This window comes from Podarcis vaucheri, assembly GCF_965113315.1.
Source record: "Podarcis vaucheri genome assembly, chromosome: 8".
Classification (NCBI taxonomy): Eukaryota; Metazoa; Chordata; class Lepidosauria; order Squamata; family Lacertidae; genus Podarcis; species Podarcis vaucheri.
Window position 1 is genome coordinate 79,219,111 of NC_138766.1, and position 14,168 is coordinate 79,233,278.

General features: G+C 43.4%; 1 protein-coding gene across 5 annotated transcripts in view; it reads left to right on the top strand.

Moving 5' to 3' along the window:
• The window catches only part of COL14A1 (collagen type XIV alpha 1 chain), a 147,309-nt gene that overhangs the window by 32,324 nt on the left and 100,817 nt on the right, over positions 1–14,168 (top strand). For all 5 annotated transcript variants that reach the window (XM_082235396.1, XM_082235397.1, XM_082235394.1 and 2 more), the window contains 2 exons: positions 11,995–12,150; positions 12,737–12,856. In XM_082235396.1, the coding sequence (XP_082091522.1) occupies positions 11,995–12,150; positions 12,737–12,856 (276 nt within the window). The remainder of the gene's footprint in view (positions 1–11,994; positions 12,151–12,736; positions 12,857–14,168) is intronic.

The window sequence follows — 14,168 nt, forward strand, 5'->3', positions numbered from 1 at the left end:
CCCTGCGTTGAAAAAATCTTTTCTGTGCAACATAAAAGGGGCAGTGGGCTCTTTCTGCTCTCACCGTTCCTGAGTACACATGGCATGAAACTCTTAAATGCCTTTGGTGCCTCTCCAAAAAAGCCTTTTGTGTTGCCTTGTGTCTGGTTGTCTTGTCATGGTTCTCCAACTACGTTGCTCCAGTTATTTCGGTGGAACAAGACTTAACTTGGCAGACAGCCGCAGGGGCTCTTTCATTTAGAGCATCACTTTCATTTAGAAGTTGTACAAGTTCCAATTTTTTTAAAAAGACATATAAAAATGTTTTTTTTGGGGGGAGGGGGGCTTGACTATCAGTGCGAGACTTAGTTATGTTCTTTAGGCCAAGGGATAATAATTCTGTTTAAAGGACTTGCCCCTGATACTATGATGCAGGCACAAAATAGACTTCTCTGTATGGAAAAGAAATCAACATATGTCAGTGTATTTATGGCTGTTTCTTTTCCACACGCAAGCTGTGGAAAAAGCAGTGTGATGGAGAACAGCGATGGGGACCCTGTGGTCTTCCAGATGTTGCTCTGCTGTTGTTGGATTTCAACGGTATCTTGAAGGCTTCAGTTTTGCCATCGCTGGAACAGAGACTAGGGACGGGCACACCCAACATTTGCAGTGTGAAAGTATTCTCACATGTTTATTCATATGTCTGGTCCTTCGGTGAGTTGGGGACCTCCCCTGCATGTGAAGATAGGCTACACCAGATTGAGCAAATGAAACCAATGGTGGATTCAATGGTCAATAAGGCGGTTTCTGAATGTACCCTAGAGGGAAGTGAGGGGCAGATGGAGCTTGCCCAGCTGGGAAGGGAGCCCATCTAGGAAAAGGAAAACTCTGATGCTAAACCTGCTGCTTTGATTGAATTGTGCGCCTTGCCTTGAGATCATTTTTGACATAATGATAATAATAATAATAATAATAATAATAATAATAATAATAATAATAATTATACCCTGCCCATGTGGCTGGGTTTCCCCTTCCACTCTGGGCAGCTTACAGCATATATAAAACATAGTAAAACATAAAACATTAAAAAGTTCTCGATACACGGCTGCCTTCAGATGTTTTTTCTTTATCTCCTTGGCATCTGAAGGGAGGGTGTTCCACACGGAGGGCACCACTACTGAGAAGACCCTCTGCCTCGTTCCCTGCAACTTTGCTTCTCGGAGTGAGGGAACCAGCAGAAGACCCTCAGAGGAGGACCTCAGTGTCTGGTTTGCACTCCTTCAGATGATGAGTTATAAACATTTTATTAAGGGATTCATAAGTGATCTGGAATGAAAGAGGAAGCCAAGTTCATAGGTTGATGACACCCAGTTTTTCAGAATGATTAAAACATGGGTTTAAAAACAACAACTAGACAACAGCCTCCCGGATTCTCATGGAGTCCTCAACACATGAGGTGGGATGGATTACCCCTTCCCTCCCAAACAACAAACACTTCAACAACCCTCCCCCCACCCCTTTGCACAGTTAGTTTTAGAAAAAAGCTCCCATCTATGCCAACATGTCCCTGAATGCTAATTACACCACGGGGGGAAGGGAAAGATTTTATTGGGATTGTAGCTAGAGAGAGAGTCCCTTTGTGCAGTCATTCCAGTTGTACACACACACACACACACACACACACACACGTAATTGATTAAAGAAAAACCCTGAAAGGGACGCGGGTGGCACTGTAGGTTAAACCACAGAGCCTAGAACTTGCTGATCAGAAGGTTGGCGGTTCGAATGGGGTGAGCTCCCATTGCTTGGTCCCTGCTCCTGCCAAGCTAGCAGTTTGAAAGCACATCAAAGTGCAAGTAGATAAATAGGTACCACTCCGGTGGGAAGGTAAACGGCGTTTCCATGCGCTGATCTGGTTCACCAAAAGTGGCTTTGTCATGCTGGCCATATGACCCGGAAGCTGTACGCCGGCTCCCTCGGCCAATAAAACGAGATGAGCGTCGCAACCCCAGAGTCATCTGTGACTAGACATAACGGTCAGGGATCCCTTTATCTTTACCTAGTACAGTCAAACCTTGGTTCTCGAATGGCTTGGTTGATGAACAAATTGGTTCCCGAATGCCAAAAGCCCCGAAGTAAGTGTTGCGGTTGTCAAACGATTTTCGGAAGCCGAACATCTGACGTGGCTTCTGCTTGAATGCAGAAAGTCCTGCAGTCAATTGCAAGCCACGCCTTGGTTTTTGAATGGTTTCAGGAGTCAAATGCACTTCCAGAACGGATTCAGTTTGAGAACTATTGTACATTAAGCCTAACACGTCGTTTGGACTGACTGTTGCATTCCTGAACTGCATGCAGGCTTCCAGGAAGGAGCTGGAGGACCACTTTTAGAAGCAGTACAGTGGTACCTCATGTTACGTACTTAATCCGTTCCGGATATCCGTTCATAACAGGAAACCACTCGTAATATGAGGTGTACTTTCACTAATGATGCCTCCCTCTGCTGCTGCCATGCTGGAGGGCGACATCCGCTCGCATCCCGGGGCAAAGGTCACAACAAGGGGCATCTACTTCCAGGTTAGCGGAGCAGGCAACCCGCAGCATTCGTAATGGGGATGGTACGTAACATGAGGTACCAGTGTATGTTGATTTTTTTTAGTCTGAGGTAAACGGCGTTTCCGTGCGCTGCTCTGGTTCGCCAGAAGCGGCTTAGTCATGCTGGCCACATGACCCGGAAGCTGTACGCCGGCTCCCTTGGCCAATAAAAGCGAGGTGAGCACCGCAACCCCAGAATCAGTCATGACTGGACTTAATGGTCAGGGATCCCTTTACCTTTACCTTTAGTCCTCCTGTGCACTTAATGCTAAGGTACCCATTGAAAGGATAGCAACTCCTCTCCTTAAAACATTAAACTATATCGAAACCTTTTCACCCAATTGGCAAGGATATAAGTGCCCTCAGAAAGATTACAGTATGACAGAGCTGCAAAATACAATCTTGGTTACTTGTTGGGGTTTCCATTTAAACTAAAAGGAATTTAAGTTATCCCTCAGGTTTAATCTGAGCATGCACACACAAACATACGCAATCAGGTAACATATGCCCTAATCCCAGAGGAAAGTAAATGCTCTGATAATATTGAGAACAAAATGGGCAACCCTTTCTTGATCGTTAGAATATCATATATTAGTATGAGAAGATTTTTGTTTGGTACGCTTTTGCGGTGTGTAGTATACAGAAAATAAACCACTAACTTTGCATTGTTGTATCCTTGAGCCATTATCTCTGTATATGTATACTTTTTGAACTCTAGACTCATTCTATTTCACAAATATGTCCCGTATGTAGGTTGCAATGTGTTTTTTTCTGGCTGCACAGAGTCCCCCTGTCCAAATTGTATAAGTAAAGAAAAGAAAACACAAGATATATCTTAAGACATCCTTGACATAGACTAAACATCTAATTTAAGTTGCCAGCTTTTAGTGGAAGGCTGGACTTGATATGTCCATTCACCCTTGCGTTTAAAGCACATGATAATACTTGTCTCCAAAGAATGTTGTCAGGCTTAATTAATTTGTTGTTTGCATGTCACGAAGTGCCCATAACTACTTCAACTGTCAGATGGATTGAGAGAAAATGTGTGTGTAACACAGTACAGTACAGTATCAGCACGAGTGAAGCAGGTTAATGCACTATTAGTATCTCTCTGTCTCGTAGACAAGTGAATATATTATTATAAGTTTACATTACTAGTACAGCATGATAAAGTGTGAATTTTTTTCAGGCAGAAATATCTGCCGTAGTTTTGCCACCACCTGCCTGCCCTCTGGGTGCTGATCTTTGGAGGAAGAGGTCAGTGTTGTCAACAGTTCTTTCTATGCCTGGGGCAGGCTCAGAATATCCTCCTGCAATCAGAGCCACAAAAATCGCACTTGGGGTGTGTGTGTGTATATACAGTGGTACCTCAGGTTAAGTACTTATTTCGTTCCGGAGGTCCGTTCTTAACCTGAAACTGTTCTTAATCTGAAACACCACTTTAGCTAATGGGCCCTCTTGCTGCTGCCGCGCCGCCGGAGCCCGATTTCTGTTCTTATCCTGAAGCAAAGTTCTTAACCTGAAGCACTATTTCTGGGTTAGCGGAGTCTGTAACCTGAAGCGTATGTAACCTGAAGCGTATGTAACCCAAGGTACCACTATATATATATATGGCGGCAAAGGGTTAAAAGTATAAAATAGGAGTTATCCTTGCGCAGACCCCTGTGGGAGTCATTAGTAAAAACTGGAGGGAGAGAAGAATGTGGACCTCGAGGAAGACTTCTGGTAAAATTCCAAGGGCTCATGGCATTCAATCTGCTTCTGCTCAGAAACGCTTTTTTTAAAAAAAACATTTGCTGGTGGCTGCTCTCTAATCAGCAGCTGCAGCCCAGAATTGCATGCCTCTGATTTCCCCCCATCTTTTCCCAGCCAACATTATTCAACCCTGGAAACTACATTAGCAAGCAGAATGCGCTGTGCTGTGTTAGGATGCAGGCACAAAGGCAGGGAGCATGTGCTAGACTATGCCGCTCTACATGGCTGCTGCCTCCGTCAAAAACCAAACCAGGTGTGATGTGGATATTCTGCAACTGTTTTTGTTTTTTGTTTCTGTATTTTTGCAAAACTGAAACTTTTTTTTTTTTGGCAATGATAAAAAAATGGGGGAGGCAGGAAGTGACTGTGGTTCTTTTTAAAATGTTTTTTATTGGTTTTACATCTTCACATTTCACTTTGTTTCCCATCCTTGTTCTATCGTTACCTAAAATATTATATTATTCAACCTGAATAGGTAGCAGTTTCATCTTACAGATCTTCCGACAACCCTGCTAGTGGTGTTAATTGCTTACAGTTGTCTTTCAAATGTAATATAAATTTCTTCCAGAAGTCACTCTGGTTCAGGACCGCAGGACACAAGGAAAGGGGAATTAATCCCCTGCCCTATCATTTTCCCACTGAAAAGCACCCACTCCGAAGGCTGCTATTTGCTTTTGTTGGTAAAACTGTGATTATGCCCCACTGGAGGAAAGGAACATATTTATTATTTCAATGGGTTGGACTAGATGGCCTTTGGAGTCCCCTCCAATGTTACAGTTCTACGATTCAACAACCCCTGTCCATTTTGTACCATTTTTCTGTGCACCTGGGGGCAGATTTCCTATCACACCTCACACAGAAGTGTTGACTGGGGGCTGATAGGACTTGTAGTCCAATCCTTAGGGAATACCTGGATTAAGGTGATTAATCTTATTTCAATTTTGATCAAGTTGATATTTTTTTAACTGATTCCTTTTGCAGTCCTAATGTTAGAAACAAACAAAACTCCCCATTGGATCGTTAAATCAATTCAGTTGTCAGTTGTTGTTCGAGGGTTGTGAAAAGTTAGTGTTGGCAACTTTCCGCAAGCTTACAGTCTAAACTTTTAGTTAAACATTCACAGCCGTTTATAAGAAAACTGGGAAAGAGAAACATTAATTAAAAACAACATCGCACAAGCTGCACCGCTTGCAAGAGGCAGATGTGACTTTTGTTCCGAGGAGGCTTTTGCTTTAGATTATTGCCAAAAGAGACATCTCACATATTCAGTTGAAATACAGCCCACAAAACAACGAGCTCAGATTGGTGCAGCAGGAATTTATCATGGCTTGGGGTGATTTATGGTAAAGTGCAATTAAAAGCACAAGATACAAGTAACCTAGCACAAGGGATGAACAAATCTGGCAATTTCGGGGGTTTTCTGCTTCCCATTTTTTCTAGTCTTCAGTTCAGTTTGCTGCATTTCTGCATCAGTTTGCAGAAAAAAAATCCTTGCAAAAAATAGTACAAGTGGTACAAGTTTATTAAATTTGTGAGGTCCATGCCTTTACACAAAATACCATAAAACATTATTAAAAGATAAACAATAAAATTATAAAAGTAAGCTAAAATTCATGCCCTGCTGTCCCAGCAAGGAAACTACCCAATAAACCCCACCATTCAGGGAAGAAGATACAGCAACAGGTTAGGAGAACAATGGGAGGGACCTCACCGTTTCATCCAGGAACCATACCCTAGTTTTCATAGCCTTCACCACAAAGACCGCTACCACGTGAGAAATCCGTGGATCAGCGTCCACCAGTAAAAACTTTACTTGGTCCTCAGAGTTGACTATTGATTTGGGAATAGTTTGTAACATCGCATCCCTGAAAGCTGAATAGATGGGACAAGACAACATGTAATGTATGAGATCCTCTTTGGTTCTCATATAACAAGGACATATACGCTGCTCTACTGGGATTTTTGCATATCTGCCTGACAGATAGGCCGTAGGAATGGTTTGAAAACGGGCCATAGTAAAGGCTCTCCGAAGAGTGGGATTGATGATATTCGCCAAATAATTGTATTTTAGTTCACATTTCTCCTAAAATGGCCTCCCTCGTCCCACTTGCCTGCTTCAGCTTCTGCCTCTGTTTCTCGACTGCTCTGCTCTCTGCCACAGACTCTCCCCGCTCACAAAGCCCTGTTACCTCTTCATCTTCCGACACCTCCTCTTCTTTCTCTGACCACTCATCATTCTCTCACCACCACTCTGAGCCTTCTTCCTTTGGTGGTTCCCCAGCTGGTCCCTCCCATGATTCCTCTATGTCCAACCAGTCCATGATGACATCTTCTGATGTAGGCCAGTCATTTCTAGCTTCCTTCCTCTTCCAGTCTTGACTGAGCCCCCTCATGGAATAGTGGTGGCACAGCCCAGGAGCATGCAGAAGGAAATAACCCAGCCAGAAGAAGAGCTTTCCTGGATCAGACTAAATATTTGCCTAGCTGCATATGCTTTTTCCAACCAAGGCCAAGCACTCTGCTTCTGAGAACCCCTCATGGAAGCAATAGCCCTTGCCCACAGTGCCTGGAATTCAGACAAAACTTGTCTCAGTCTGGAGGCTCTGTTTAGCTGTCATGCTTCAACGTTGTTTTCATTTTGCAGCCAGGTGAAAATGCACCTCTCTGTCCAGGATTTTGAGGCGAAGCGACATGCATTGAAGTTGTGTTGCATTGTGTCCTTCTTCTCCCAAGTGAATTTCATTGGCTGTTGCGTGGACAGTTCAAGCACCTATCTCCTGCCCTGCCCTTCTGTGTTATAAATAGATGGCCTTCTGTCACCACCTTGAAAAGAAGAAGAAATATGAAGGGCTTTGAAGAGCCAAGTTTGAGTTGGAATCCAGCCTAAGAAAAGTAGTTGGATGTAGAAGCTCCATAGCCTCAGAAAAATCTTCAGTGGATTAATGGCCTATTTGCTGTGCTGACTGTTAACAACCGTGCATCAGTTCAGTCTATAGATATTTTTTATTTCATTTTACAAAAAAATATTTGGGATTCTTTTCATCTATTTTTAGGCAAAGCATTACCCATAATTTCAAAGAGGGGGAAGCAACACTTTGCTCTGGACTGGATAACTCCTTTTTGGAAACTGTGTTGATAGCTGTTCAGAGCTTGGTACTGAATAACAGCCAATTGCAGCAATCAATGAATGATTAGTAAAACCAGACCATAAATCTTACAGTGGGTTCTGGCTGAAAAAAAAGCCCTGGTTATCTGTAGGAGTGTCATGGAATGGTTGGGCACAGAGGAATGGTGGGAGGAACCAGCTGGGCTTCCTCCAAGGGAAGAAGGCTCAGGAGCCCTGGGATTGGTGGTGGGACAACAATGAGTGGTCAGAGGGAGAAGACTGGGAGAAGGAGGTGTTGGAAACTGAAAAGGTCACAGGGCTTAATGAGCTGGGAGAGTCTGTGGCAGAGAGAAGTCTAGAATCAGAGGCAGAGGCTGAAGCAGGGGATGAGGGAGGCCAAGGGGCAGAGGTGGGTCAGGGTGAAGAGTCAGGGGTGTCTGCCCCTCCTGCTGCAACAAGCTCCCCTCCCCTTTGTCTCCCAGAACTAGAAGAGGCATGAAAAGGCCAGAGGAGAAGTTAGCTTTGTTCAGGTGCAATCTCTGATTGCTTGGGGGAAACACTGGAGAGGAGGGGACTTAGACAACTGTCGGGAGGCAGGAACCTTCAGTCTCAGCAACTGCTTCATGGGGGCAAGACCGACTGGAGATGAGTTGCTTTGCCTATTAGGCCCGACACTCCTGTGCAGATCCCGTTTTTGCTAATAAAGAGTTAATTTGAACTTACTCAGTGTGATTTACTGCTGGCTCGCTCCTGTCAAGGAGGTCACAGGTACAATCCCTGCTGTCTCTTAGTAGAAAGGTTTCCAGGTAGGAATGCAATAACAGGGGGCTTCACCCAAGCAGTCACTTGTGTCAAGAGCTCCAGGTAGAACATGCTGTAGATAGCATGCCATGAGGTCATGTGTGCAGTATTGATACCAACCTCTTTGTGGGTCAGCTTGTGTTATTCATTTGACACATAACGACTGAGTAGCTCCATGTGCCAGAATTTTGTTTGTTCAAACCACCAGTTTGTGATTGCTGTACTACCACTTTACTGTTTGATAATGGATATTTTTTTTACAGCATGACTTAAGTGGGATTGACTTTAAAATGTCAGAAAGTGCATTTTTTGAGGTGTTTAAACAAATAAAAACAAATGCTTCTGATGAAGATATTTTCTCTGGTGTTTCATTAGCACAGTGATTGTATATAAATCTGCAGTTTTTAATATCTCACTATTGTCATTCCATTTTAGGATCTCTCAACACCTGATGATAAGTTCAAGTGAAATGCTAGGAGAAAATCAAATATATAAACTTAGTGGGTGTGCGGAAGTAGCAAAAGTTTTATGAATAGAAGCTTTGAGCAAGTTCATTGCAACTGCGAAGAATTATAGACGTTCCAGACTTCTGTGGAAGCGCAATATGATATGGAACAAAGTCACTAATGCTTGGGTGTTAATATAAATCTTGTGGGATTTAATAATGGCTTGCTTTGTTCTGATAATTTTGAAATAAAATATTGTGAGGAACGCAGTTGTAAATTTTCTCGGCTGCTGTCATTTTGCAAAATGATTTATATAACCAAGCTGAATTTATTTCTTCTGCATAATTGTAATAGCTTCACACACCACAACAATTGTAACTATCTTAAGAAGCAGATAATTCTGAGCTAAGAATGAGTGGACTCCAAAGTTAGCCTACTTTAAAAATGTGTAATGGGAATATGAGGGATTTAATGCTTTGATCGAAAGCACTCTTAAAATTAATTAATTAGATCTAAACCATTTTGCTCCTTGTTACTTGAGGCTGAATATATAGGTGGAAACAAGTATTTTAGCTTAACCTGGTCCCATTTCTTGCTGGTGGGGTAATTCAATTTGATTAAAGTACAATTCGATGCATTTGATTTGGGGGCAATCCTATGACAAGGTCCACTGGGATGCACAGCTTACGATACAGCGAGTTGCCAGCTTAGGTGGTTGATTCTCAGCCTGCATTACCTGTTCTAACCTGGAGATTTAATTCCCAGAGTTCCCTGGGAAGAGGGATTGACTGTTAAGTGTAGCTAACAGGTTTCTGTGGGAGAAGCCATGACTGTTTTAATGGCATAACACTGCTCTAAATGTATTGCGTAGAATATCCGTGTTTGGGTTCCCAGCTGTTGTTGGAACACAACTCCCATCATCCCTGACCACATGTCCTGCTGGCTAGAGATGATGGGAGTTGTAGTCCAACAACAGCTGGAGACCCAATTTTGAGAAACAGATGGTGCCATAGTTAGACCTATTCATCTTCAACTGAGCTGAAAACAACCTGTTCTCTAGCTTGGTCCCCATATCCCATGTAAAACCATCATTTGGGTATTATCCTGCACTGAAACAAGCATGTCAATTCCGTGTGGAGCTCCTGCACTGAAACAAGCATGTCAATTCCGTGTGGAGCTCCTGCACTGAAACAAGCATGTCAATTCCGTGTGGAGCTCAGCATGAAAAATTCACTATTTGGGGGTAAACCAGTTTTATGAACCCAAATAGCCCACCTGCCTTTATAGTAAGAATTGCATCAGTCACCAGGTTGCTGACTGGTTTTTCAGTGGTTTCGTTGAGACAGTTTTTCACTGCCTATGTTACAGATAGAGCAATAAAAATAAAGGAAGAAAATATACACATTTTTAAAAGCTGCTTAGGGTGTAAACCTTGTTCATCAGCTCCACTCCACTCTGATCCCTACCGAAATTAATATCTTTAGAATGGCGTCATGAACCTTCCTATGAGTTCCACTTGAGTCTTACAGTCACACTTCTGGTATTGATTAATTCTTCCCTTTTCTTCCATCGCAGCATGCGTCCGCTAAAAATGTGAAAATGAGATCATGTTTGCTTTTCTTGCATCAGATTATCCCTGTTGTATACACTAACCACAATTGCACACTTGCAAGCTGTTCCGGTTATTGTACTTTATTTAACCTATTGCGTGCTGTAAGTGTCTATAACAAAATTATTTTCATTGCAACATGTTTGTGTATTTGCATTAGCTTTTATGTGCTTGCTTTGTTGTTATCTTTCTTTTTGCAAATACGTACACATCAGAACTTACAAACTTGAAAAAGAGAAAAGAAATTAAGAAAGGTTACAAAAAGAAGAAGAAAAGAGAAAAAGAAAAGAAAAAAGAAAAACGGAAACATATCAGTTAAATCTTAATAAAGAAAAAAGAAAATCATAACTAAAGCGACATTAAGTCATTCGTTATTAAACTAATACTTTACAGATAAAACACATATGCTTTTAACAATTACCTCTTCTGCGTCATCCATTGTTATCTACCATTGTTGCTTTTTTTAAAAAAAATAAGATAAATTGTGATAAAGACCGGTGGCTATTGCCTCCATTTCCAAAGCCCTTCTGCACATCAGATTGCTTTTACTGTTTTCGAAATAATGCCAGCAATATTAATGCTGTGTTGACAGTGCTGCATTTTGGAGATAAGGTGTTAATAGTTTTTATTAAGTGTCCAAGGGCTGCTTATGTACTGACCTTTCAACTGCTGTCGCTGACTCTCTGCTCTTATATTGCATTTGACCAACTGTGCATGGATTTTATTCTGATTTTACTTCTGTTGCTTTCTCCACAGGCACCTGGCAGGTGTCCCTCTCGTCTGCTGTTCCTTTCAAATCCATCCACTCACCTTTATTTGTTAAAAGTCTTTGCCTTCTCAGCTAACTTGAGGCTCAGTATTATAAACTGGAGTTTCAAGGTCATTGGGTCAAACAGAACAGCAATTCCTTTGTCACCTGCAGGAGACTTGCCCATTAATATAACAAGACCATTAACCTAGACCAGTGTTTCCCAACCACTGTTCCGCGGCACACTAGTGTGCCGTGAGATGTTGCCTGGTGTGCCGCGAGATGTTGCCTGGAGGGAGGCGGGCGAGTCGGGCGGCGAGAGGCGGGGCGGCGACGGCGAGGAGAGGCCGCCCAGCGCGGGGCTCTCGCCGTCTGCCTGCCTGGCTGCCTGCAAGCTCGGCGGGCAGCGCCTCCGTCCGCAGCGCCCGCCTCGCGGCTCTCATTCCCTGCCCCTGCCAAAGCTCACCCAGCCAAGCCGCGCTCTCCTTCCTGCCTCGCTTTGCTGCCTCCTCCCCTCCCCAAAGCTTGGAGGTTCCCCGGCAAGGGGGAGGGAAAAAATTGAAACTTACACTTTCGTGCGTCCCTCCCGGCGTGACGCTGCGCGCTGACGTCACGGGGCTGTAATGGTGGTGTGCCTCGAGATTTTTTTCATCAAACAAGTGTGCCTTTGCCCAAAAAAGGTTGGGAAACACTGACCTAGACTAACAAGAAGGCTGCTCCTGCGAAAATTCAGCTGCTGACCTTACAATGAATTGCTGTTGCTTTCTCCCCAACAAGTTCTTGACAAGGCAGAGAAATTCTGCAAGCCTTCCTGGGAGTCAAGAACTGTTATGTGTTTACAGAAGTATTATATATTTTTTATATTAAAAAAAAAGGAGGAGGAAGAGGAGGGGAAAAACCTTCTGTTGGGAAATTTTCATGGAGTAAGCTCTTTCGCTTGCTGTTTTGTAATTGACAGAAAACCAATTTAAATGCAAAACTCCAGCCATCGCAGACATAGTGATCTTGGTGGATGGTTCCTGGAGTATCGGTAGATTCAACTTCCGGCTTGTGCGTCTTTTCCTGGAGAACCTGGTTGCTGCCTTCAATGTGGGATCTGAAAAAACAAGAATAGGTAATATTTCAAAATGTAGTTTGTGTGTAGGGGAGGCAACTCAGCCCCTTGTGACTTGAGTTGCTCGTTTGAGTTTGTCTATATTTTTGTTGTTTGCATGTAATTAGCCAAAATAGGGTGGCCTTCAAGCTCTCACTGAAATAACGGGTGAGAATGTTATACTTGCAGGTCCCACTATCGGAATGCTCCATTATATGAAATGTCAATTATCCAAACGCAGAGAATTGTGCCAAACCTCACTATACGAATGAAGACTTGCCATATCGCCCAACATAAACGATGGGTATTTTGTTAGTATCGTAAACAGTGTAGTATAGTGGTTGAGAGTGGTAGACTCGTAATCTGGTGAACCGGGTTCGCTTTCCCGCTCCTCCACATGCAGCTGCTGGGTGACCTTGGGCTAGTCACACTTCTCTGAAGTCTCTCAGCCCCACTCACCTCCCGGAGTGTTTGTTGTGGGGGAGGAAGGGAAAGAGAATGTAAGGCGCTTTGAGACTCCTTCGGGTAGTGATAAAGCGGGATATCAAATCCAAACTCTTCTTCCAAACTTTTCTTATGGGATGATGTGCATTCCTTTCTTCCCCAGGCCTTGCACAATACAGCGGCGACCCACGGATAGAGTGGCATCTGAATGCCTATAGCACAAAAGAAGCTGTCTTGGATGCGGTGCGCAACCTGCCCTATAAGGGTGGGAACACCTTGACAGGTACAAGTATGGTTTTATGCACTTCAATAATGTGCAGAGCTCCCCAGTTATCCTATTGATCTGTTATTCTATTCATTCTTTTGCACAAGGAGTAAAAATGGATCTGTGTTATTGCTGTAGCTTGGTTATAAGGTCAGTGAAAGGCGGGGGTTTATTGTCGGCAGTATGTGCAGGAATTCATGCGCCGAACTCTAAATCATTCTACATAGTGTCATTAGGTTTAAAATAATAATAGTAAGGACTACACTACATTAAAAGAGGCAGGAAAGGAAAACATCAATCCAGCTATTCAAGCTGATGCAAATCGATTATATTATTTCAATCTTACAAAATGTTGGTCCCCGCTTAATTTACTGCATTGATGTGTTTTTTATTTTAGCCAGCAGCATCGTGCTGGGAGCTGTACAGAACATGTTGGTTAAATGCCACCTTTCCTGTAGGGCTTGCATACTACACAGTGCCCCGTGTTCACCTCAAAGGAGGGGTTGGCAGCATCTGCTTTCTTGTTTAAACTAACCACAGTTCATCATCGCATCCAAACCACTGTGGTTAGTTTAAATGATGGCTTAAACAAGGGACGGGCAGTTTGTGACCCTCAGCTTAAAGTTCAACAGCCGTCTTTCGATGAGACAATTGGTTCTAACCTCTGACATCCCCTGCAGCCCACTGAACTGGGAGCAAGCAAAGGAGAACAGGGTTGGCACCACCTGTCGGAATCTTTGCTACAACTGAGCTGGAAAAGCTCATCCTCTGGTCGAGTCCTCCGACGGTGATTAACGACCTGAGCCTTTGATAAGGCTCCAGGCACGTTCCCTCATTACGTGGAGTATCAAAGCAGCAGCGAAAGAGACGAGAAATATGAGCTACATGCTAGGTTTTATTTCTAACTATGCAGACAGAAAAGAAACATCCTCTCTCTGTGAAAGCAGAGAGCAACTGAAATAAAGGAACAGGAAACCAGTAAACATCACACCCGTCTCCTGTCTTCCGTGAGACTTGCTACAGCCTGGAATGTCTGGAATGCAAAACAGAGTCTTGTGACTCCAAGCACTGAACAGTAGCAACACACAGAAGCCAGCATCACCCACTTTGGGCTCTTTCTCACAAACCACCAGCATGCAGCCCCTGATAGGTTACATTCAAGGGAATGCAACCCTTGAGAGAAAATGTTGCATGCCCACACATGTGGTTTAAACAAATCACAGTTCCCTGCTCAAAACTTACAAACTGTGGTTAGTTTAAACAAGGAACTTAGATGGTTCCATTCCCCCACTCTGCTAGGTGCCAGAGGAAGAGACAAGAATATTGAGCT